Source organism: Aulonocara stuartgranti (assembly GCF_965226115.1).
Source record: "Aulonocara stuartgranti genome assembly, chromosome: 19".
Lineage (NCBI taxonomy): Eukaryota > Metazoa > Chordata > Actinopteri > Cichliformes > Cichlidae > Aulonocara > Aulonocara stuartgranti.
The window spans coordinates 26,334,548-26,359,361 of record NC_138955.1 but is presented as its reverse complement, the minus strand read 5'-3'; the positions used below and the strand labels follow the sequence as shown (position 1 = coordinate 26,359,361).

The following is a 24,814-nucleotide window of genomic DNA, read 5'->3' as shown; positions in this document are numbered from 1 at the left end:
TATGAATGGCACCTGTTTGAACTCATCATCTGTATAAAAGACACCTGTCCACAGCCTCAAACAGTCAGACTCCAAACGCCGCCATGGCCAAGACCAAAGAGCTTTCGAAGGACACCAGGAAAAGTATTGTAGACCTGCACCAGACTGGGAAGAGTGAATCTACAATAGGCAAGCAGCTTGGTGTGAAAAAATCAACTGTGGGAGCAATCATCAGAAAATGGAAGACATACAAGACCACTGATAATCTCCCTCGATCTGGGGCTCCACGCAAGATCTCATCCCGTGGGGTCAAAATGATCATGAGAACGGTGAGCAAAGATCCCAGAACCACACGGGGGGACCTGGTGAATGACCTGCAGAGAGCTGGGACCAAAGTAACAAAGGTCACCATCAGTAACACACTACAACGGCAGGGAATCAAATCCCGCAGTGCCAGACGTGTTCCGCTGCTGAAGCCAGTGCATGTCCAGGCCCGTCTGAAGTTTGCCAGAGAGCACATGGATGATACAGCAGAGGATTGGGAGAATGTCATGTGGTCAGATGAAACCAAAGTAGAACTTTTTGGTATAAACTCAACTCGTCGTGTTTGGAGGAAGAAGAATACTGAGTTGCATCCCAAGAACACCATACCTACTGTGAAGCATGGGGGTGGAAACATCATGCTATGGGGCTGTTTTTCTGCCAAGGGGACAGGACGACTGATCCGTGTTAAGGACAGAATGAATGGGGCCATGTATCGTGAGATTTTGAGCCAAAACCTCCTTCCATCAGTGAGAACTTTGAAGATGAAACGAGGCTGGGTCTTCCAACATGACAATGATCCAAAACACACCGCCCGGGCAACAAAGGAGTGGCTCCGTAAGAAGCATTTGGAAGTCCTGGAGTGGCCTAGCCAGTCTCCAGACCTCAACCCCATAGAAAATCTGTGGCGGGAGTTGAAAGTCCGTGTTGCTCGGCGACAGCCCCAAAACATCACTGCTCTCGAGAAGATCTGCATGGAGGAATGGGCCAAAATACCAGCTACTGTGTGTGCAAACCTGGTAAAGACCTATAATAAACGTTTGACCTCTGTTATTGCCAACAAAGGTTATGTTACAAAGTATTGAGTTGTATTTTTGTTATTGACCAAATACTTATTTTCCACCCTGATTTACGAATAAATTCTTTACAAATCCTACCATGTGGATTCATGGATTTTTTTTTCACATTCTGTCTCTCACAGTTGAAGTGTACCTCTGGTGCAAATTACTGACCTCTGTCATCATTTTAGGTGGGGGAACTTGCACAATCGGTGGTTGACTAAATACTTTTTTGCCCCACTGTATGGAGATGACAGGACCTGAATAATATAGAGCTTAACTGCATAAGAGAAGCATTTTCATCATGTGGGTGGGAAGGCGATGATGGGAAAGATTCCCATGTTTACAACTTGTGCTTACTTCTGTCATCTAATTACTCAAGATGCCAACCTCTAGTCTCTTTACTCATTAGTGATGATTTAAGCTAAACACTAAGAACCTGCAGGAATGGACAGCTGTGGCGTTTTTTGGGCATTTGCTTTTTCAAAAGCTGTTTGGTTTCAGTTCTGGTAACTGTGACATGCTAATGGGGTGTCCACATACTTGCAGAATTTGAAGAGGTGACGGATGAAGGAAAACCAGGAGAGCGAGTGAGAATGTGAGATTAAGAGCCCCCAACCTGATGACACACACACAAACTTTAATGCATGCGTGGGAAATGGCATTCAGAGTCCAAATGCCTCCCCGTCAGTAACAGAAGTTTAATCACAGCCTGGTTACTGTGGCGGAAATACACACGATGCAGAGAGAGAGGCAGAGAGAAAGACTCATCTGTTGCTGTTGTTTAATTTCTAAAATTGAATCCGTTTCAGCAAGGTTGATACATATGTTAATGCACACACACACGCACACACACACTTCCAATAACTTTTATGAGTGAGGCAATACTGTGTATGTGTGTGTGTGCGTGTGTGTGTGTGTCATCATTAGGGACTACAAGGAAATGACGCGCACACACGCAGATGGTGTTTGCTCCTCTGTTGCTTCTCTCTGTTTGTGTGACGTGCCACTCGGTCGACAGGAGACGGTTTGTTTCTTCGGAGGAACAAAGTCACATCGCTGCAATTTCAGCCTCCTGACGAGCCGTCGCCAGCTGTCACCCCACCGCAGACCTGGAATTAATCACCACGCCGAGGTACAGACAAACAACTGCCACCAACGTACCCATTAGCAAAGCATGCGGAGCTCACTTCAGTCCTTGGAATGACCCAAATACAGTACAAGACATACAGATGAAAGTTGTTTCAGGTGGTTCAAGTCTATTTAACTTTTTCACAATGAATATCAGGTGACCTCCAGTTGGCCACGGACACTTTGGAGAAAAAAGCTGAAGAAAACTACTAATTATAACCTACGATAGGTGAAATCCGCGAAGTAGCCAACTTTATGTTTTACAATTATTATAGATGTTTTAAGGCTGTAAAAACCCTCACTACACTTTTCTCAGACAGGCATGAACATTTTCACACTTTTCTCTCTTGTCTCAAAGTTCAAACCTTCGTACAAAAATAAGTCCAGTGTTATAGAATGAAACCAAAGGCACCCGCGGTTGGCTTTGACAGTGCAAAACGTTTCATCGTTGACCATGTTGTGTTTGTTGGGGAGAAAACTTACAAACATACAGTACAGCACTTCAGAGTCACACTGCTAGCGATCGAAGATTTATGTAAATTTGACAAGCTGAACGCATTCTGTACTGTACAGGAGACAGAGCACGAGATTGATTGACAATGGTCTGCAGCCAATCAAAAATCCGCGAAACAGCGAGGCTGCAAAAGGTGAACGGTGTTATAGCGAGGGACCACTGTATACAATTATAGATAAGTAGGTGTATTATCATCAATAGAAGTTTAGGGCTCTACTGACAAATGCAGCACTTCATCTTCAGGTGTCATTAATGTTCAACCACCAACAGCAGAAATGTCACCAGAGAGATCACCAGTCACTACCTCACAGTGCAGAACTGCACTCTCCTCTTATCAAGGCGCTAAAAAGGCCGGCCAAGAGATGTAATCTTAACTTCCCCAGCCCAGGAGTTACTCAGAAGGCATCCTTGCAGGACGCCCAAACCACCTCAATGCGCGCCTTTTGGTGTGAAGGAGTAGCAGTACTACCCTGAGCACCTCTCAGATTGCTGAACTCCTCATCCTATCTCTAAGTTTTGCTTTCATTCCCAGCTGTTTGTTTAGCACAACAGACCAACGCACCGTCTGCACCATTGCAGCCTTGACGCCACTCATGAACAGGACCCCGAGATACTTAAACCCCTCCACTTGGGCCAGTCACTCATCCCTGACCCGGAGTAGACACTCCACCCTTTTCCGGCAAAGGAAAACTTGGCTGCCAACTGCTCCAGTCTGAGCTGGAGACCATCACCCGATGAAGGAAACAGAACCACATCATCTGCAAAAAGCAGAGATGAGATTCTAAGAGCAACAAAGTGAAAACCTTCTGCCACTTGGCTGGACTTGTCCATAAAAACCATGAACAGAATCAGTGACAAAGGGTAGCTGTGAAAGAGTGAAACACACACCAGGCTCGAGTCCAACTTATTACTGGGAATGAGGACAAAGCTCCTGCAACGGTCATAAAGTGGCACACATCCCGTACTCCCAAAGCACCCCATACAGGATAGCCAGAGGGGTTTGGTCTATGTATCGAAGTACATAATTTGTGACTCACTGTGTGCCTTTCATCAAAAGCACACACTGATAACTTGCCAAAAAAGGTTGACTCATCAGAAGAGCTTTTCTGGTTGATATGGACCAAAATATTAACTCAAAGCTTTATCTTCAGATTTTTGGGATCTCAGAAAAATAAAAACTGTTATTCCTACACTGGTTTTCTTTAGTGTGTGTGCATGTCTTCAGAGCTGTTACTGTGTCCAATGTGTATTAGAAAGAAATAAAGCACGGTATACTTTATGGCGAATGTGTTTTCTGTTTTCTAAGTCACCACTGTATGATGTATCCATTTAAAGTCGTAGATTGATCTGTCTGTCTGTCTGTCTGTGCATTCCACTGCACAGTTAAAGGCCATGGTGGCAGCAGGGCTCCCTAATTGAGACGACACTAATTATCATCTTCATGTTCTAGATTGGATCAGTGCTGATTAGCCTAAAATTAGACACACAGACACACACACATAGAAACACAGACTTATATGCACAGTCTCAACGGAGTATTACTGTGATATACTATCTCTGTGGCCATGGTGCCACAGTTGCACTCCTGTATCTTCTAAAACTTGGCTCTACTGTGTCTTACTGTGCGTGTGTGTTACCTCCAGCTGTCTCCACATGTGTGTCAGGTTGTGTATTTTGCAGTGGAAGCTGCTCGGTAGTTCAGTGCCACTCCTCTTCAGAGACTCGGCTCGGCCCAGCAGGTTGGTCTTTCTGCTCTCCATCATCATCAGCTCAGTGTGGCTGCTCTGGATAAGGAGGACACACGTATGAACAGATACAATCCAACTTGACATTTAACTCTTGTTTGGCAGCTGTGTGAAGCACACTAGTTAAAAAAACAAACTCGGGATTCGTTAATATAGCCTTAATTAATGGTACCACACTGACTGGGCATTTATGCTCGTCCCACTCCTACATGTTGACCTTTAAATTAGCCACAAATTTTCCTTCCCTTTGAAGGAGACTGCTCCATATTTTTATTCTTGAACTCTATTAGAGTTACCTTGCTCGATACTGCATTCAAAATAATCCTTGTTTTTTATCTCCTACTCGATCTTTGTGCCGGCCCTCATTAATTTGCTGTCAGCAACAAGCTGTTTTAGCTCCTTTCCTTTGAGGTCACCCTCCTTTTAAGCCAGCTTTCTTTTTATTGGCTGCCCCTTGTAAAAATAAGGTTTGTTCATCAGGTCGGTGGGGCTGTGTGTGCCTGAGATAATTATATTAGGAATACCTGATCTTATTTGTAAATCTGAGCTATTGGCTGATACGGATTACTTGCACATATGATGACTTTAACCTGGCGCATAAAAAGCCACTTTAAACATGGGTGTTACTTGCATAGCTTCAACCACACCTTTAATGCACTTTACAGTGTTGAAATAATTGATAATGTGCTTAACCAGCTTGACTTGTCTCAGCACCAACATTTTAAAAGGCAGTATGGCTGTGTAATTCACCGCTGTTGATTAGTACATTCAAAATCACGTTCCACATTTCCATATATAACCCTATAGAAAGCTATCCTGTCCAGTTTAATGTTTTAAATCATTAAAACATCAGCATATCTACAGTTAACCTTTTTTCTTACCATTTACAGGTGTGGGCACACAAATACGGTTGAACTATTTATGGTTCTGTACTGGAAACTTAAAGCTCTTGCTTAGGATAAACGACTGAGGCAGTGGTTGCTGGTAATTTTTTTATTCCAAAACACGCTTGACAAAGGAAATTTGTAATGTCAATGTTTCTATGTTTTGACATGTTGACACCATGAAACTGGATCTCCACTTGAATCCATTGTACTTGCTGTGAATCCATCTACAGGGGGTGAGTATTAAATGCTCAAAAGACAGATTTTCAGTAGAATATTCCTTGGTCTTTCAAACGGGAGCACATTTTTTATTGTTATTGTTTGCAGCTCATCTCATGATGAAGCGTTTGAGGGTGTCGCAGGAGTTTTCAGCAGATTTCACTCACTGCTTCACCTGCTTTGACCGCTTTAAAGATAAAAACTCTGTCGCACCTCTGCAGCTCCGCAGTCGCGCAGGAATCAAACACACTTGACGGTAGACTGTGGAGTCCTTTATGGAGAGATTTTAAAAATGCTCCATTTTGTACCAGCAAGTGTTGCTGAATATTTTCCTTCCCTTTTGTGCTTGAGTTCTGTAGTTGGGGAGTGAAGGAGCTGCAGGTTTTTCTATTTTTGAATCTAAAAGTCACACTTTCAGGAATGTGAAGAAAAAACATTTAAAACAACTGATGCAGTTTTCTAGAAATATCACAGTTTTTCCCCAAAGTTGGAAGTTTTTGACACAACTGATTGACAGCAATCGACCAGGCAATTTCCTACTTGTGTCTTTTATCACACTGACAATGGAAAACAGGCTGATCTTATACCTTGTGTCACTTTGTTTCATTAAACGTTGCCAAGTAGGCGCCCATAGTTAAATCCTACCTTCAAGTCCATAAGAGCCCATAAGAAGAAATCAAGTTGCAGTACAAATAATCAGATTTATATTTACGCCCAAACAGGAATGGCACCACTCATATTTTTACCTCTTCACTTTTGTTGTGCACAGCAACAATTGTCTTCTATAGTACACTGACTTTATGGAGAGAATGGCAGTAAAGTGTACCTTAATTGTCAAAGCTCTTCATTTTTATGTCTTTTGTGCTTTCATATTGATTTTTTTTCTTCCTTTTATTTCAGCTCAGAAGTTCTTTGATGCTAAACTACATCATTTTGAGTTGATTTAATTTCCTTTCTCCCTTTCGTTCTTCTCTCTGGATATTGCGCTTCCAACCAACCACATTTTTGCTTGTTTCTCGAGTTTTCTCTCCAGCTCCTTTTTTTGTGGTCTGATCTTTGTTTACTCTTTGTGGTGTCTTGATTTTTGGCAACTTCAATTCTTCCATTTATGACTTATAGATTCACTTTCTGGTTTCTACACTGGCTAAATGTCTTGTCTTTAGCAAGTACTTCCAGGGTTCTGCATGCCCTTCCAGCCATTATGTCCCCTTTATTTTATGAAGTCCAAGGTTTAGTTTCGTAGTTCTTGTTCCACTTGCCCTTTCTCTTCTTTCAATCCATCTTTTTAAATCTCCACATTTATTTATTTTATCTACTGTAAAACACCACTTGCACTTATTTGCGTAATTCATCCATCCTATTTTCCATCCATCTCTTGTCTTCCCTGTTTTCGCTTGTTAGCATAACTCTCCTCTCCCTCCATGCCTCCATATTTTTTGGCTTAATTTCCCTCCTCCTCTCCTCTTTTCTCTTTCTCCTCTTTTCATTTTCTGCATCGATAGCTACTCAATTCTACTTTTCCCTTGTCGTTTATCATTACCACCCGGCCCTATTTGAATATTTAAATGTCTCTTCTGTGACTCTATGTGTGTGTGTGGATGTATGTATGCATGCATGTTTGTGTGTGTATGTGTATGTGTGTTTTTGCTGTGCTGTCATCAGAGAGGCGGCGGCCATTTTTCAATGTCGACGATTCTGATGGAGATGCTATCGCTCGGTGCTTCACGGCCATCCATCCCCTTCACTTAGCTAATAGCCACGCCGCGAGAACGAGGGATCGAAGGCAAAAAAAATAGACGAGTGGAAGGTAAATATGTCGGCGTCGCACTCTTCTAACAGCCAGGAAATTATACGATTTATTCGCTGATGGCAAATATTGATTTAAAAAGGGGATAGGGAGCCAGTAGGGAGGCGGCAGGGGGGTTGTTTTGTTGTTGTTGTTTGTTTGAAGGATGCCACTGATCCAAAGTCAAAGAAAAGAGGGAGAGAGGGAGAAAGGAAGATAGACACGCCGATTAAAATGCATGAGATCCGAACTTTGAGATAAGTGCTGAGAGAGGGATCTTGGAGAAATGGGAGGGTGGAGGGGAGGATGATGGGTGAAGATGGGGGGGTGGAAGGGAGGGTTACATGGATGGCTAGCTGTGATGTATTCATGCCTCCAGTCAATCTCCATGCAAGGATGGACTAAGATACACAGGCCTAAGGATGGAGAGAGACAAAGAACGAAGTAAAAAAGACAAGGACTGAGATAAAGAGATCATGTGCAGAGGAAAGAAACAGAGAAAACTACAATAAATAGATGGAAAAGTAAAGGAGCGCTGCTTCAATGACACTGACACCATGTTCGCAGTAAGAGACTCTTGCCGTATGATGGGAATTGAAGCTCAAACAAATGCCGGCAACACACGCCACGACTCAAAGCCTCAAAAGTTGGCCAGCTGAGAAGGGTTCAACTTTTTAAAAATATCCAAAGCTTAAAGCAGGCTGCAAACTGGTGACAGCAAATATTACCATTCCACTTCTAACAACTGAGCATGTTACATTTTTGTAATCCCCTGTAATTGTTAGTGAATAGTTTTGATATTTTCTGCGATATTAAAAACTTTGCTAGGTCAGGACACAAGATATTAATAAATATAAAAAGATGTTTCTGCAAATATTTCACCATAAAAGCCCTGTTGAAAAAAATGCAGGATTTCTGTGCAATGAAACATCAGAAGTGGCCAGCTGAAACATGAAGGTGTGATGCATAGCAGCACGTTTGGCGTGTGCCAATATTCACAAAGGTGAAAATGGCGAGCACAAGCTGGGTGTTGTGTGTGTGTGTGTGTGTGTGTGTGTGTGTGTTTTGCTCATAGTTTCAGTTTCAAACTTTTAAAAGTAAAACTGCCAAAGATTAGAAATGATGCATCAGCAGTAGTTTTAAAAAGCAGTTTTCACTTTTGGTGACAGAGAGTGCCTTTAGTCTGTGACTATTTGATTATGTCTAACTAAAATGTTTTCTTCTACTTTTGCCACTTTTTTATTCTCTTTCTTCATATAATACTTCTAGGGTTCAAAGAGAATGTGACCTGTGACATTCTCTCTGCTGTATTCTTTGAAACGTGGTAACATTGATATCCATGAATGTCTTCTGAGGTCTTCTTCTTTTCCTCTTCTTTTGCCTGGCAGCTTACTCATCCTCTGCACTTCCTGATTCACAAACTGTCCTCCATCCATCCATCCTCCTCTCTTCTCCAAAGAACCCCTTAGCATATTTCCAGCTCAGTATCTCTGTCTAGACAATTAATAAAAGGACTTTTCTCCTTCCTTAGTACCTCACCTTCCCAGTCATCTGGTAATTCTTCCCTATCACCCACAGCCTGTCTCAACACGTTCCTGAACTCCATCCAACATTAGTCCAGCATCAGTCTTCAACTTTCAACATTTACTTACCCTCACTCACTGCCTCTTCTTGTCTGATGCTGTCGAGCTACATTCTCCCATATCGTTCAGATTGCACCTTTTGCATAGGATGTAGTCTGCCAGTGTGCAGCTTGCTTACACTCTTACATGTAATCCTACAGGGAGTGCAGAATTAGTAGGCAAGTTGTATTTTTGAGGAATAATTTTATTATTGAACAACAACCATGTTCTCAATGAACCCAAAAAACTCATTAATATCAAAGCTGAATGTTTTTGGAAGTAGTTTTTAGTTTGTTTTTAGTTTTAGCTATTTTAGGGGGATATCTGTGTGTGCAGGTGACTATTACTGTGCATAATTATTAGGCAACTTAACAAAAAACAAATATATACCCATTTCAATTATTTATTTTTACCAGTGACACCAATATAACATCTTCACATTCACAAGCTGTTCCTTCTCTCTCTTTAGTTGTCTTTGGCCAACAGTAGCACAGTTTCCACTGGCACTCTGCTGGCCAACAGCACCATAGGAAGTTGTTGTTAACCGCTCCAGTATGGAAATCCCATTCTTTATGATGTTTGATTTGACCAAGATTTTACACCAGACGTAGATTTTACCCCGATGCAACTGTCTCCTCTCCTTTTTATGTCGGGGCTGGCACTAGGAGTACACTGGCTTGTGCCCCCCTGCCCCCCCAAAGCTGGGTTAAAATGTGGGAATCAACAAACTTAGCATTTTGCTGCTGAATCCATTAAAAGTTTCTCTGGCACAGATCCCAGCGTCTGTACAGAAAACATTAAACATCATTTGTTACTAATTTAAACTAATTACTTGTTGCTTCAGTCCCATATGTTACATATGTGACTCTAAAAAAATGTTTATTCACATTTCTTTGCTCAGATTGAAATTTAGATGAACGCAGCAACAATATGTGATGCAGCTGTGAAAAAGAAAGACAGCATGCATTTGTACTCATTTATGCAAAAATTGATGTATGTAGTTTAGTAAAACTAATGGATATACTATGTCAAAGTCTGGGTGTATATTTCTACACTGAATTTATTCAGTCTTTTCCGAGCTATTCAATAAAAAACGTTAAGCCCCAAAGGCAACACCTTCTCATCCCAAATGACTGCCATTGCAGGTGTAATGGGGTGTAATGGTCCTAGTGGTTGGATGGTTATGGACTGTCTAACAAGTAACAAAAAATCAACATAAAACAGTGAAGGAAGTTCAGGAAAAGCAAATATTCACATATTCCTAAATGGGAATGTCACCAACGGAAGAAAGTTATGCCAGAAAATCATGCAGCCCACTACTTTTGAAACTGTCCGTGTCATGCTTTTGCCTCGTTTCAGTCCGAAAACTCTTTGCGTGCTTCGTTATTTTTGCTCCTTTGTGATTGTCTGCCCCACCCTCATTAGTTTCACCGGTGTTCAGTTGTTTTCAGTAGTGTTGTTTCTCCCCCTGCCAGTTGTCAATTTCTGAGTTTGTCTTCCTCTGGTTCCTTCTTTGATTTCTGTTTTGTTTTAGCTAGCTCATTTTCTGATTGAATCAGTCATTAGAGGCTTGTTTTTTGTTTTTTTCTAATCCTGCCTCAGTGCTCTGTGTTTGGGTTCACCACATCCCACTGTGGTGTATCATAAGAGGTCAACTCTGACAAGATAAAACAGATGTTCCTTACTACAAAGGAGAAAATTGTACAATAGGAAGAATTATTTTCAATTTGTTCAACATTTGTTTCCATAGGATGTCACTGTACAATAAATGCATATGTTTATGGTGTAAGCTGGCGACAATTCATCACTTATTTCTAATATTCTGACACACTAAAATCTGCTCCCTACAGACAATGAATCTTTGCTACTGCAAATATATTTTTAGAAAATACTTCTGTCCATTGTTGAAGTAAAGCTCTGTGCAAATAGATTAATGAATCACACATCAGAAAACAGTAAAATGACAGAGCTTTCCCAAAACACACAAAGAGAGAAATGGTGGATAAACGCTTCACAAAACAGATGAGAGGGAAACAGGGGGGGTGGAGGAGAGAGGAGGGAAGGGGGAAAGGAAGAGGGGGAGAAAATCAACAAGCAATCATAAGTTTAATTTGGTCTCCATATTAATGAGCACAGAGCTGAAATGTCAGCAAAAATGCAGTCATACATGAAAAACATTTAATGCATTTTGAACATTAGGTTTTTTTTCTCCTTCGCTCGTCTCGCAGATTCATCTTATCCGCCAAATGAGAGAAGTTTGTCGGAGGCTGCGTAACGGAACGATTTTGTCGTCGCGGCAACTAAAGTTTGTGGGAAGTGATAAGGACGCATCTCTATCCTCCGCCTCATGATCGTCTTTTCTTTTTCCCCTCTGTCTTTGTGTCTCCATCCTCTTAATTCTTCCTCACTCTTTCTTTTTCTGTCTATACGGTTTCTCTTCTGCAACACTGTTCCTCAGCTCCTGTTGCTGTTCTAATCTTCAGAAAACTATTTCACCTTTTTTCTCTTTAAGTCCTGTTGCTTCTTGTTTTCTTCCACTTTCTTGCTTACTTAAGTTTATTGCAAGGGTCAAAAATAGCAATAAAACTACAGAATTATCAGGATGGGATAAAAAAAAAGTCTGCTGTGATAGACATGTGACCACTCCAGGTGGTACCTGGGATATGCTCAAGCATCCACCAACGTTGAACTGGAAAAGTGGTTATAAAGTGGATGGATGAAAGTCAAATGAAGACTGGGCTTACAATAATAGTGGTTAGTTGCTTCCTGTGAAAAATTAGATCTTAATTCTATGAAACTAGTCTTCTGTGAGCAGAACTCTGTCTGGTTTGTTTATCTCCATGGACTTATAAAGGGACACATGTAACACATACAAGTTTAATCCATTGACCTACAGGTGGCAATATCAAGCCAAGACATACATCAATGGACCACAAAAAGAAGAGAATGAGGAAGAAAACTCGAAAGAAAACCATGAAGGATATCTAAATATAAAAGTGAAAAGCAATGCTTTTAAGGCAATTTAACCTTTGATTATACAGCATTACTGGGGTGTGGCTGAGTGGGTTTTCTTACACCTGTAACCATAACACTCACATGATGCCACATCGTTGCAAGGTTAGATGCTCAACCTCTGGCAGTCAGCAAAGACCGGATTTTTAAGCTGACTTTAATCAGAGACATTATGAAAGAGAATATAAATTTATTTTGATTAGGATTCAAAGAAGTGTACTAAAGCTTCTTTTTGGTTGACTTGTTGCAGGTGCATAAGACGTAGAGCATGTATTTTTTAAAGTACGCCAGTAAAGCATATACAGTGGGGCAAAAAAGTATTTAGTCAGCCACCGATTGTGCAAGTTCCCCCACCTAAAATGATGACAGAGGTCAGTAATTTGCACCAGAGGTACACTTCAACTGTGAGAGACAGAATGTGAAAAAAAAATCCATGAATCCACATGGTAGGATTTGTAAAGAATTTATTCGTAAATCAGGGTGGAAAATAAGTATTTGGTCAATAAGAAAAATACAACTCAATACTTTGTAACATAACCTTTGTTGGCAATAACAGAGGTCAAACGTTTACTATAGGTCTTTACCAGGTTTGCACACACAGTAGCTGGTATTTTGACCCATTCCTCCATGCAGATCTTCTCGAGAGCAGTGATGTTTTGGGGCTGTCGCCGAGCAACACGGACTTTCAACTCCCGCCACAGATTTTCTATGGGGTTGAGGTCTGGAGACTGGCTAGGCCACTCCAGGACTTTCAAATGCTTCTTACGGAGCCACTCCTTTGTTGCCCGGGCGGTGTGTTTTGGATCATTGTCATGTTGGAAGACCCAGCCTCGTTTCATCTTCAAAGTTCTCACTGATGGAAGGAGGTTTTGGCTCAAAATCTCACGATACATGGCCCCATTCATTCTGTCCTTAACACGGATCAGTCGTCCTGTCCCCTTGGCAGAAAAACAGCCCCATAGCATGATGTTTCCACCCCCATGCTTCACAGTAGGTATGGTGTTCTTGGGATGCAACTCAGTATTCTTCTTCCTCCAAACACGACGACTTGAGTTTATACCAAAAAGTTCTACTTTGGTTTCATCTGACCACATGACATTCTCCCAATCCTCTGCTGTATCATCCATGTGCTCTCTGGCAAACTTCAGACGGGCCTGGACATGCACTGGCTTCAGCAGCGGAACACGTCTGGCACTGTGGGATTTGATCCCCTGCCGTTGTAGTGTGTTACTGATGGTGACCTTTGTTACTTTGGTCCCAGCTCTCTGCAGGTCATTCACCAGGTCCCCCCGTGTGGTTCTGGGATCTTTGCTCACCGTTCTCATGATCATTTTGACCCCACGGGATGAGATCTTGCGTGGAGCCCCAGATCGAGGGAGATTATCAGTGGTCTTGTATGTCTTCCATTTTCTGATGATTGCTCCCACAGTTGATTTTTTCACACCAAGCTGCTTGCCTATTGTAGATTCACTCTTCCCAGTCTGGTGCAGGTCTACAATACTTTTCCTGGTGTCCTTCGAAAGCTCTTTGGTCTTGGCCATGGCGGAGTTTGGAGTCTGACTGTTTGAGGCTGTGGACAGGTGTCTTTTATACAGATGATGAGTTCAAACAGGTGCCATTCATACAGGTAACGAGTGGGGGACAGAAAAGCTTCTTACAGAAGACGTTACAGGTCTGTGAGAGCCAGAGATTTTCCTTGTTTGAGGTGACCAAATACTTATTTTCCACCCTAATTTACGAATAAATTCTTTACAAATCCTACCATGTGAATTCATGGATTTTTTTTTCACATTCTGTCTCTCACAGTTGAAGTGTACCTCTGGTGCAAATTACTGACCTCTGTCATCATTTTAAGTGGGGGAACTTGCACAATCGGTGGCTGACTAAATACTTTTTTGCCCCACTGTATGTCTGGCCCTTCCAGGTGTGACCATTATTAAATGTGAGTCTTTAGGGTTCTGGTTACATTAAACAAAGGTTTCTTGTCATTAACAAGAAAAAAAATTCTCTTTTGAGCTACAGAGTTTATCCTGTAACTGTGTTTACTCTCTGGATTGCTAAAACCCTAAATCTCCTGAACTGTTGTTTTCGGATGTGGCATGTCTATGATAAATGTTTGTTTGGGTCTGCGAAGGCGAGGGAAGGCTTGCAGTCATGGTTGAAACTGACAGCAGCTTCCTGTAACTAACACAGATATTTATTGACCAATCCAACAACCCTGACCCTGTCTTACGTAAGTATAGTCATCAAATGTCTATTATAACTCCAGCTCATTATTAACCGTTCTGCTTCATACCCCAGCGTTCCCCCACTTAACACCTCCTCTGTTTCATTCACTTCATCCTCTAAAACTCTCCTTCCTAAGCAAAGAGTGTGTATGTGTGCTGGATATACACAAAGATAGAGAAAAGAGGGGAAAACACTCTATGCTTGCTTACATTTCAGTGTGTTTGTGTGTGTGACTCAGTGTCTCCGACTGAGATGGATGTTCCACCGCCTCTGAAAGAGGAGGAAGTGGCTCTGTGACACCCCATTTATACTGCTAGACACTTCAACCTGTGTGTGTCTGTGTGTGTGTGAGGAAGGAAGACAACACAGCCATAAAAAAAATCTTTAAGCAACACTCCCCCTTCCAAATAACCATTATTACTCTATTTAATTGTTACTTTACTTTAACATATCGATTTCCAAAAAAGATTTCACTAAAAAATACTGTATGGTATAAAAACATGCATTTTTATTTAACGTTTGGTGTGTGTTTATTTTATACCAGTGCCCCATTTACATTAAAAGTCATCACAACAGAATAATGCATGTATTCTCGTTTCTATAGTAAACCTTCTGTGGTCTCTCCAGTAGGGACCTGCAAAACTACAACTGCTTGCTGTCACCAGAAGCAGCGCTTGATTAGGCTAATTATTCATATTTTATTAAGTTATCAGAGAGCTGCAGACAAACAAGGTGGAAAGTAATAAGGACAGCCCTGCACACCAGCGCAGTACCTCGATGTAGGAAACGAATGGTTGTATTCAGACAGTGTCAGAGTAAAGTGACCATTTAGTTAGTGGACCAACGCATGCACAAGCTTGCTGCACAAGCTAGACAGCACACAACATTAGCTACAACTGGAAATAGAGCAGGGCGATATGACCAAAAATATTTATCACAAGTAGGGATGGGTACCGGTATCGGTTCTGACATTTCGGTGCTTTATTTCTGTGCTTTTTTTCCTGAGATGTCACACACTTTGGATTCTAGCCAATCATTGTACCTTTGCAAGCGTAGTAGGCGGGCTCAGGTACGTACATTCTTTTAGAGCAGAGCTACAGATTAAAAATGCCCAAGGCGAGGCGGTCAAAGTCTGGCTGTACTTCACAGCAAAAGATGCAAACTCCACCTAGCGACGTATAGCATTTTGTTAAAAGCTGAGACATGCGCCATATTTGATAGCTTGGTGCGAGACCTCACACTGGGCACATCTACTGCGGGTGAGTTGCCTGTTATCGGACCCGGAGTTAGCAACATCCCCCAAAAACCCGAAGAGGACAGTCCTGGCCCCTAGCCCTGCCAGTGTAGCAGAAATGATGAGGATGATGATGGCAGCAGCAGCCGTTCTTCTCTGCGTGAGTAGCTTAATGTTGTTCGTGTGTAATTTACGTTGAGTAGGCTAACCACGTTATTACATTAATGCACGTAAGGTGAACTAGCAAACACCGTCGTAGTTACATGCAGCTGTCTTCTTGTTTGATGGCAGAGTCTCCCTTCACCCTGGCCAAAAAGGCTAAAATGACCAAAGAAAAAGTGGAAAACAGCTAAACATGAGAGGTTTTAGGACAAAGTTTGTGTTTTTTGCACTGTCGATTTTCAGAAAAATCAAAGGATTGATTTCAAGTGTGCCGTATTTTCCAAAAAACACGGTAATAACGACGGCCCACTAGCATGCTCTACCAAAAATAGTGCTTTGTTGTGTATCTGACGGACGAAAGCCAAACCAGTTCCACACCACTGAAGTTGCAGCATTTTTAAAAACCAATTCTGGTTCATCTGTTTCATTCAACGATCCGCTTTCGCCCTTCTTCTTCTCCACCATGCTTTTTCCGCCATGTGCGTATGAAAACAAAGGCACTGCGCATTTTACCCATATTCTATCGCGATATTTCATTTTCTTATCGATGCCAAACATTATACCGGTATTACCATGAACGGTATGACATGGCGCAGCCCTAATTGGAAAGCTAATCTGCTGTCCAGGATTGTCAGCCTCAGTATCCCAAAAAAGCCCTCTGTTATACCTCTAGGCAAATCGATCAGACCCAAACACCTCCAAACTCTTAATAGCTTTAACCACAAACAATTTTACTCAGCTGGAAAAACGGAAAAAATAACACATTTGTGGCAAGTAGCCCCAGTTGTGCACAAAAAGTTATATGTTACAAACATCATGCATAGAGTAATATATTTTTCCTCTGTCATGATGAGGTAATTAGTGTAAATGTGATTTGAAATTTAAAATCATACTCTCTGCTTTCTGAGTAGCTGAGATTCTGGAGGTTTCTCTTTCGCTGAATTAAAACCCTTTTGTTTGGACAAAAAGATGCAAAAGAAAAAAAAAAGCAAAGAGGGAAAAAAAAAGAAAAGAGACTTTCTCTGTTTTCAAACGAGGAAACAACAAAAGGCCCGGCAACATGTTTTAATTGTCACCATGGAAACCAGATGAATGAGCCGTTTGACTGGCCGGTAATGACGGCTCGCCATTCAGCCTTGCAGCGAGTCACGCGTGAGTTTGTGTGCGCGTGTGTTTCGAGTGTGTGTGTTTAGCTGGGAGGTCATTTGTACAAAGCAGGGAGGGCAACATATCTACATGTCTGCTGGGACAGAAAAAATACGGCGCGAGAACAGAGACAACAACTGCCTGTTATGTCTGCAGCATAGCAGCTAAACACATGCACATACTAATAACTGAGACGAGGAGAACAAATAAACAATCCCTTCAGCTTTTTACAGATTTCCTAATTCACCACAAGTTGCTACTTCAGCTGTTTCAGTGTGTGATTTATATCACAATATTTTACAAAAAAGGGAAAAAAAAGAATCAAGACTTCACACAGATTTCTGCAGACATCATCAATTAATCTTTAAAAGGTGTCAACAAAATATTTTTTGAGTTTGTATTTTTACTTTTTCAGCCCATTCTTCTAACAGACGAGTAAAGAAAAAGAGTGTGCTGGCTGTGGGAAGGTTGAGTGACAATGGGATGTCACTACTTCATGCCAGGTGACCTATGACCCCCTAAGAACCCTGGGAATTCACTCATTCCAAGACATTACATGAAAAAAGTTTGCAGAATTCCAGAAAATGTGAGAAAAGCATGCACACTAATGCTGAACACGAAAGTAACAACAAATGTGTCTCTGTCAGTGTCAATGTGCGTGCTCCTTTTTTGTCTTTCTGTGTGAGGGCCAAACATTTTCAAAAATAAAGGTCAGCTTCTGTTAAAGAGGATAACTTGGTTTTGCAGATTAAGGCCAGAATTAGCTTTGATTAGATTCTTCTTTCTGGCCTGTAGTCAGACTTCACCCATGATGGAGCTCTCATGACTTTACAAGTATAAATGTATTTGTGTGCTTCTAACTCTACAGGAAGCTGGAGAGATCACACTATTCAGCTTAGAAACAAAGAGTCTTTATAGTGACGAGGGGTGGGGAGGGCAAAGAGAGAGAGAATTTGTTGGTACAGGAATGGTTGTGTTGTTTCTGTGTCGTCTGTAGGTTTGTTCTTTCAAAATTTACTCTTTACTCTTATTCGAGAGAAGTAAACTTGAGAACATTTCTGTGACATGGGATCCTGCACGGTGGTGACTGTATTACTTTTTGTTGTATATGTTATGTATCCATTGCCTTTTCATATGCATATTGAATTCATTTGTTTCGATAAAAAATGACACCAATAAAGCCTTACTAAATCAGAACTAATGACATTCTCTGTGCTTAATCACAGAGTCAATGTGCTAATCATATCAGTGGTGTTTTTGTGCTGAAGTGTTCACCGCTGACTTACAGTCTTACTGAGGACAGCAGGTGCTGCTGAACAACACTTCCTCTGTTTTCGGCTTCCGCCATTGAGTGTGTGTGTTTGTGTGTGTGTGTAACTGGAGTTAATGAGAGAAACCGAAAGTCAGAGTGGGTTGATGCCGTGGTCTTCACCTACACTGCAGAGAGAACCAGGCTTTTATCTGACAGGCTTTTATCTCTAAATTTATGGTATTCTTTAATAAACATCCATTACCACGTCTTAGAAAAGACTTCCTGTTTTTTACTCTCATCCTGTTTTGATTCGCTGTTCCAAAGTACACTCACCCTGCTGGTTTTGATGAATTCAATCTCCTGAACATTTCCACCAAGAGAAAACCAAGCCACCGTGTTTTACAGCAAATGTGTAATACACAAATAGCCAAAATCCCCCTTCAGGAGGATTTTGAGGTTCATGTTTTTATGATATTTTTAGATATAGTTGCAATTTTACTTTAAAATATTTGCAATTGTATTTTTCATATTGTGTCATTTTCAGTTGTTGCTCTTTATTTAGGTTTATGCACCAAAAATATTTGGCCAGGTTTAAGAAAAGGTCTTCGTTTAGGAAGAAATAGACACTTTTACCACATTAATCAAGTTACAAAGCTCCATTTTCCTTTTCATTGGAGTTGACATAGTCCTACCCCTAGAATAACTCCCAGCTCCTACACAAAAGTGGGTCGTCTTTCAGATTTTAAGTCTGTTTTTGTGTAAAAGATGATATTTTGTATTGTGGATTGTGGCTAGTATAGTTCTTTTCATCGTTGTGCAGAGCTGTATACAGGACCCTGTACATCCTGTGTCCCATAGAGGTTAACATTCCCAATATTCTAGTTTATTCTAGCAGTCATGAGGAAATGCCTCAACATTAACGATGTGAAATGCCACTAACACCTGCAGTGTAATAACTGTGATGGGAGAAAAGGAAGAATTCATGTAATGTTGTTATTAAGCCACAGGGAGGACTGTTGTGTGTTTTCTTAAGTTATCATTTATAACTCTCATTTGTGTAACAATTATGATGACGATCCTTGAACAATTAAGTAATGCTTGCCGTGATCGTCCACCAAAGCTATCCAACATGTTTTATTGCCTAAACTAGTCCTCTACTATTTTTATTACGTTTTAAGGCATGTCTTCTGGTTCCTGTGTGCTCCTCTGGGTTGTACATGAAGGCAAAAGCAGCCTATCACAGTGGCTGTTTGGGTTGGAGTAATTGTGAGTACTTTTACCTTGGAACATTTTTTAAGGCTAGTCTCTCGTTTGATTCTCGATTCCTTTTCTTTGCTCTTTTTTTTTACCTTCTCCTCCACCTTTACCTCTTTCATCCAAAACACACACTCCTGCCCCTCCTCTTTTCTTTCTATTCCAACACAATGACAGAAGTGTAATAGCATAGCTGTGTGTGTGTGTGTGTGTGTGTGTGTGTGTGGGCATCCAGCACAGCGACCATGTAGCCTAAACGACAGACAATCTTTATTCTAATGAAGAAGGTGCCAAGGTCACAAGAGAGCAGTGTGATGAATGGAGAAGACACACACCCACACACAAACCATGCGCCTGACACATTAATTGTGTACTTGAGCTTCCAGTCGATCTGCAACTGTAATACTGTGTGTTCTCTCTCTCCCTCTCACACACACAAACAGGTTTAAAAGGAGGCTTTCCCCTTGAGATGACTTTTACGCATTATTCTCATGACACACACTTAAACAAACTGTCAATGGAAATAAAATTTGTTGGCAGGTAAAAGGCAAACTGCAGCGTGTGTGATCTGCTGTCCGACCACTTTGAGACAAACCGCCACCAAAGCTCAATAAACAGAGTTTCTTTATTTCTGACTGCTGCAAAAGATCTTAAATCAAACCGCTTTGTTGCCTCTTTGTTCTTTGGTGTGCAGCTCTAGGTGGGGTTACTGTAGGAGAAGAACTGGGAAAAATAGGAAATGTCAGAGTATGTGTTTCTCCTGCGAATCAGTAATAGGTTTCCCACACCCACCTATGCAGACCTGTGGATTGGAGAATAACATTTAAAGGCGTGAGCGAGTAGAACCACAGAGGCAGTAGTTGGAAATGCGTAAGTCAAGGGTCGTAAAAAAGGTGCCGCTAAGAAACACTTAGCAGTGTTTAAGTGACAAAATCAAATATTGAAATGGTGAGAACTGTTACTGTTTTTCGTTTCAGCATTTACTTCACAAAATGATTCCCGCTTCATCTCAGGGAGAAAACTTCTCCAATAGGACTGCTTTGAATTCTGTTACTGCTGATCGCTTCAGTCTTTGCTTTTGTTGCTTTGGAGGGAAACTCTGCAAACATGTTTATAGCCAACCTTGGCCTGACATTGGCTCGATGCTCAACGTCAAACTACTTTTAGTTCTGTATTAGATTCCTGCTCAATTCTGTGTGTGTGTGTGAGAGAGTGTTAGTGTCAGGTTTCAGTCAGAAAGTGTTCCTGGGAAGCTGAGGGAGTCTCAAGAGAGATGAGATACAGCAAGCGAGGGAGAGAGCGAGAGAGAGAGGTAGAGAGAGAGCGAGAGAGAGAGAGAGAAAGAGGAGGAAAGTTGGCGAGATGCTGCTGAGTCGTGTCTCTTTGTTCTAAAGCAGATATATCCCCGACTTTATCAAGACTGACAGAACAAACGCACAGGAAACAGCCTCCCACAGGACACATAATCCACACACACACACACACACACACACACACAGATGAGAAAGAGTACGAGCACACAAAGACACAGAGGTCTGATGTGAACACACACACACACACACTGAAACATATATAAGAAAATGTGAGAAAGTGCGGAGACACACATGCGCACATCGACACAAAGACACACAGCACGAGCTAGCGGAGATACAAACACACACTTTGCACGTGTGCACATTTAGAGCGCAAAAACACGCACTGTTTACACGTGTGGAGCTCCAAACACATACATGGTTAAGCTCATACACTGTACGCACTGTGAAAAGAAAACACAAACATGCTGCCAAGGAAAGCATATGACAACAATGTGCACACATGTGCTCACACACAGACGAGAAAGACTCAACAATAACCTCGTGGAAATCATGGAAGGGTCCAAATGAAAGGTGCACAAGGTCAACCAACATATATATATATATATATATATACACACCCGCATATAAAAAAAAGGAACCAAGTGCATTTACATTTTGCTAGCACATATTCTTGGATTCTGCCCCTCTGCATAACACCCAGTTCAAAATAATCCTTATTTACTTCATACTGGGCAAAACAGGCACATACAAACTCTTGTCCCAATCCACTGAAGCTAGCTTTCTTCTGATTGGCTGCCCCTCATAAACAGAGAGGGTGCTTTGAGTACTCCAGGAGAGTAGAAAAGTGCTATATAAGAATCAGTCCATTTACCATTTACCCTATCTGAATAAAACTTTTTTACAAACTTCGTCACACATGCAAAGACTATTGAAATCTATATACTTTTACAAAAGCATTTGTAATAAATTCCAATTCGCTGGGTATTTATTATTTCCCTGCAAATGCAACGTTACATTCTTCATTTGCATTTTTTTGTAACTGAAATCAGTATCCACGATGGAAGTTTGTTTGACTCACCAATAAATATGCGATGAAGTATTTGAAAAAGTCTTGCAGGCCCAGCAAAAACTGGCCTTAGTGTGTGGTTTTATTAGTTTGATAGAACTGGCAATAAGTTTTCGCATGGACGGCCTGTTTAAGGTCATAGAAAAGCATCGGATTTGAGTTTGAAATAGGATTTTGATCATGGATGATTTCCCACAACTACGAGAGATAGATATCAGTAACTTTGTTTCTTAGATTGCTTTGCTTTTTGCTTTTGCAATCCTGTAGCTTACTTTACTTTGACAAACAGGTTCTAATGCAGTGACTTCTCGATTCAACAGGTCTGGCAGTAATCATGCCTGGTTGTTGGCTTCAAAAATACTTACTTTTCATGTCATGATTATTTACTCTGATTTCAAATGTTCTTTGTAGTGTGTCCCAGGGGGACCATATTAGCGCTTGTTTGTCTTTATGCAGCACCTGCTGCTGAAATTTTCAGCTCTTCGAGCCTTGTGTGCCCTCACACTGTCCTCACAGCGGTCTAGGGCACAAACCTGTCTAAAAGTGTGAGCAACAAAGCTATGTGAAACACTGTGTAGTCTGCATGTCTGAAGCAGACCGCTTGGGGACTATAAAAGTCAGAAGGCCAGACACAAAATTGTCGTACTTCAATAATAACTTGAATTTTTCATTGTTTTGAAATGTTGCGTTTTTGAACTTTTGCCTTCATATCATATTCTTATTGACTCAGTGGAGTTTCTGCTGCTGTCAGTGCTGCTGTTGAGACATTTAGCTGGTGATTCTTTATACATGGATGTATTATTGCATGAGTTCATGCATAATGTTAACTATTATTACTACTTAACTACTTTCTTTTGTTTTGTGTTGTTCTGATTGATATTACGCTATATAGCCACACAAAGGGACAGGTAATGACTATGACACTGATGTAATGTTCTGCTGGGAAGCCTGGGGTCCGGGCATTCTTTTGGATATTATTATGACACCTGCTACCTGTTTAAACATTGCAGTCTCACAGGAGAAAGAGCCCAGATTCTTGAACGAGCCTCCAAACTACGAGGATCCTGACCCAATGTCCTTGTTGCTCAACAGCATTAGCTTACTTTAATGCTGTGGTTGATTGGGCTACATTTTCTGCAGTACTTGTAAGTGACATCCCAATGAGAAGATGCTGTTATTTTTCTTCTCATGGTGGAAGATGTGTAGGACACATATCTTCACGCAGTCCTCTGAGTCTTCATTGTTTATGCCCAAATAACATCTGGTACACATACAGACATAAAAAACTCAAGAAGACAGACAAAAGTTGACTGAGTTGACTGAGGGATTGGAAATATACGGAGATAAGTGAGGAAAAACACACACACAGACACACGTGTGCACACACACACACCTCCACAAAGAGACACAGTCCCAGAAGACTTCAGTTCTCTGCTCATATAACAAGCAGCGACAAACGACAAAACGCGACATCAGGATGTATGAGCCGAGAAACGTTCGACTCAACACATCGTTTCCCGACACGCGGATACACACACACACACACACACGGCGAGCACACGGCAGACACACACCATGGCAGCAGCAGAGCTCTGCAGGTCTCTGGAGAGAAGAAAGGGGAGTATCAGTCTACAAAGAAAGAAAGAGGAGCATGTGTGTGAGTGTGTGACAGAGAGATTTTCCTGAGCTGCAGGAAGTTTCTTTTGTAGGATAAGGAGAGATTTTTGCTGTTTCAAAGTGGGTTTTTTAAACGATTTTCTCCTTCATTTCTCACCCGCATCCTTTTTCTTTTTCTTCCTTCTCTCTCCACCTCGTATTTACAGTCAGATTTTCTTTCTGCGTGCGTCATTTTAAAGATACAGAGGTCAGATCTGGAGCATCTTTTAGTCCCTTTCTTCTTGTTCCTCCTTTAATTGTTCTCTTTCCTTCGTGAACTTTAAGTCACACGTCAGCACATTCAGATTTTCAAGATGCTGTATTTGTTTCACATTTTGCTTTTCTCTTTCCATATTTTCTTTCTAACTTTATGCCTGCTCCTTTGTACCCTTCTTTTTTCTCTTTCCTTATTAAATCCTTTAGCTTTCAATTCTTTCCTTTGTTTTACTTCTTTCTTTCGTTAAGTGAAGCATCATTTTCATTCTTCTTGTTTTCACCTTCCTTTCTTCTTTCTTTTCTTAGAGTTTCATCAGTTCTTCTTTTTTAACCACTGATTTCTTTCCCCTCAATGTTCCATCCTTTTCAGAGTTTGCAGTTTATTCTTCTTCTTACTTTTGCTTCCTCTTGTTCCATATTTAACATTTGGTCTTTCTTTCTTTTCTACTTTTCATCTCTTTTTTCCCATTCACTTCTTTCTTCCTCCATCTTAGTTATTACAGTAAAAGGGTTGGAAAACGTCACTATACAGATGTTTGCAGGAACAAAATACTTTTGCTTCTTTCTTCCAGTTGTTTATTCTTTTTCCCCTCCCGTCCCCTTCTCATCCTCCCTCTCTCCTCCTGTACGGAGGGAGGTTGGGAGCGTTAGGAGCACAGCGAGAATTGCAGCAACAATTACATGTGAAATTAGCCTCGCCTCATAGCCTGCAGTGTAATTCCAGCCTTCTGAGGCGTGGCAAAGTCATCTGTCTCTAATTAAAGATTTTCTTTCTCTCTACCTCCCTCTCTCAGCCTCCCTCTCTCTCCCTCTCGGGTTAACATTCATCTTCATTCATCCCTCTCTCTCTCTGAATCTGAGAAGATTTGGGTAAAACCTAAGTTATTGCAGGTTAGAATTTTTAGCAGTTAAAACTAATGATTTCCAACTTTACATCTCACATACATGCATATAATATTTGCTTTGGATTCTTTACTTTCTATTTTCGTTGTTCATTGTGTTCTTCTTTTAATCAGAATAGTCCTGTACAGCCGTCTGTCTGACTTAATGAAAGACGCATACATCTGTGTTTTTCTTTAACTCGATATTCCCCAATGAAACGGAATAAGACAGATGCACTGACAGATAAAGTGACAGCAGAAAGAGGAGACAGAAAAACAGACAAAGCTGAGAGGATATAGGACTTAAGCCTTCTGTATGTTTCTCAGGCATGATTCTCTACTGGAATATAACCTAGACCGTGTGTGTTGGTGTGCTCAGCCTCCCGGTGAGGTTGTGTACTCTCACTGTT

General features: G+C 41.2%; 1 protein-coding gene across 1 annotated transcript in view; it reads right to left on the bottom strand.

The window, feature by feature from the left end:
* The window catches only part of akap6 (A kinase (PRKA) anchor protein 6), a 225,386-nt gene that overhangs the window by 57,842 nt on the left and 142,730 nt on the right, over positions 1-24,814 (bottom strand). Inside the window, exon 16 of the mRNA XM_082516526.1 lies at positions 4,362-4,508. Coding sequence (XP_082372652.1) covers positions 4,362-4,508 — 147 coding nt within the window. The remainder of the gene's footprint in view (positions 1-4,361; positions 4,509-24,814) is intronic.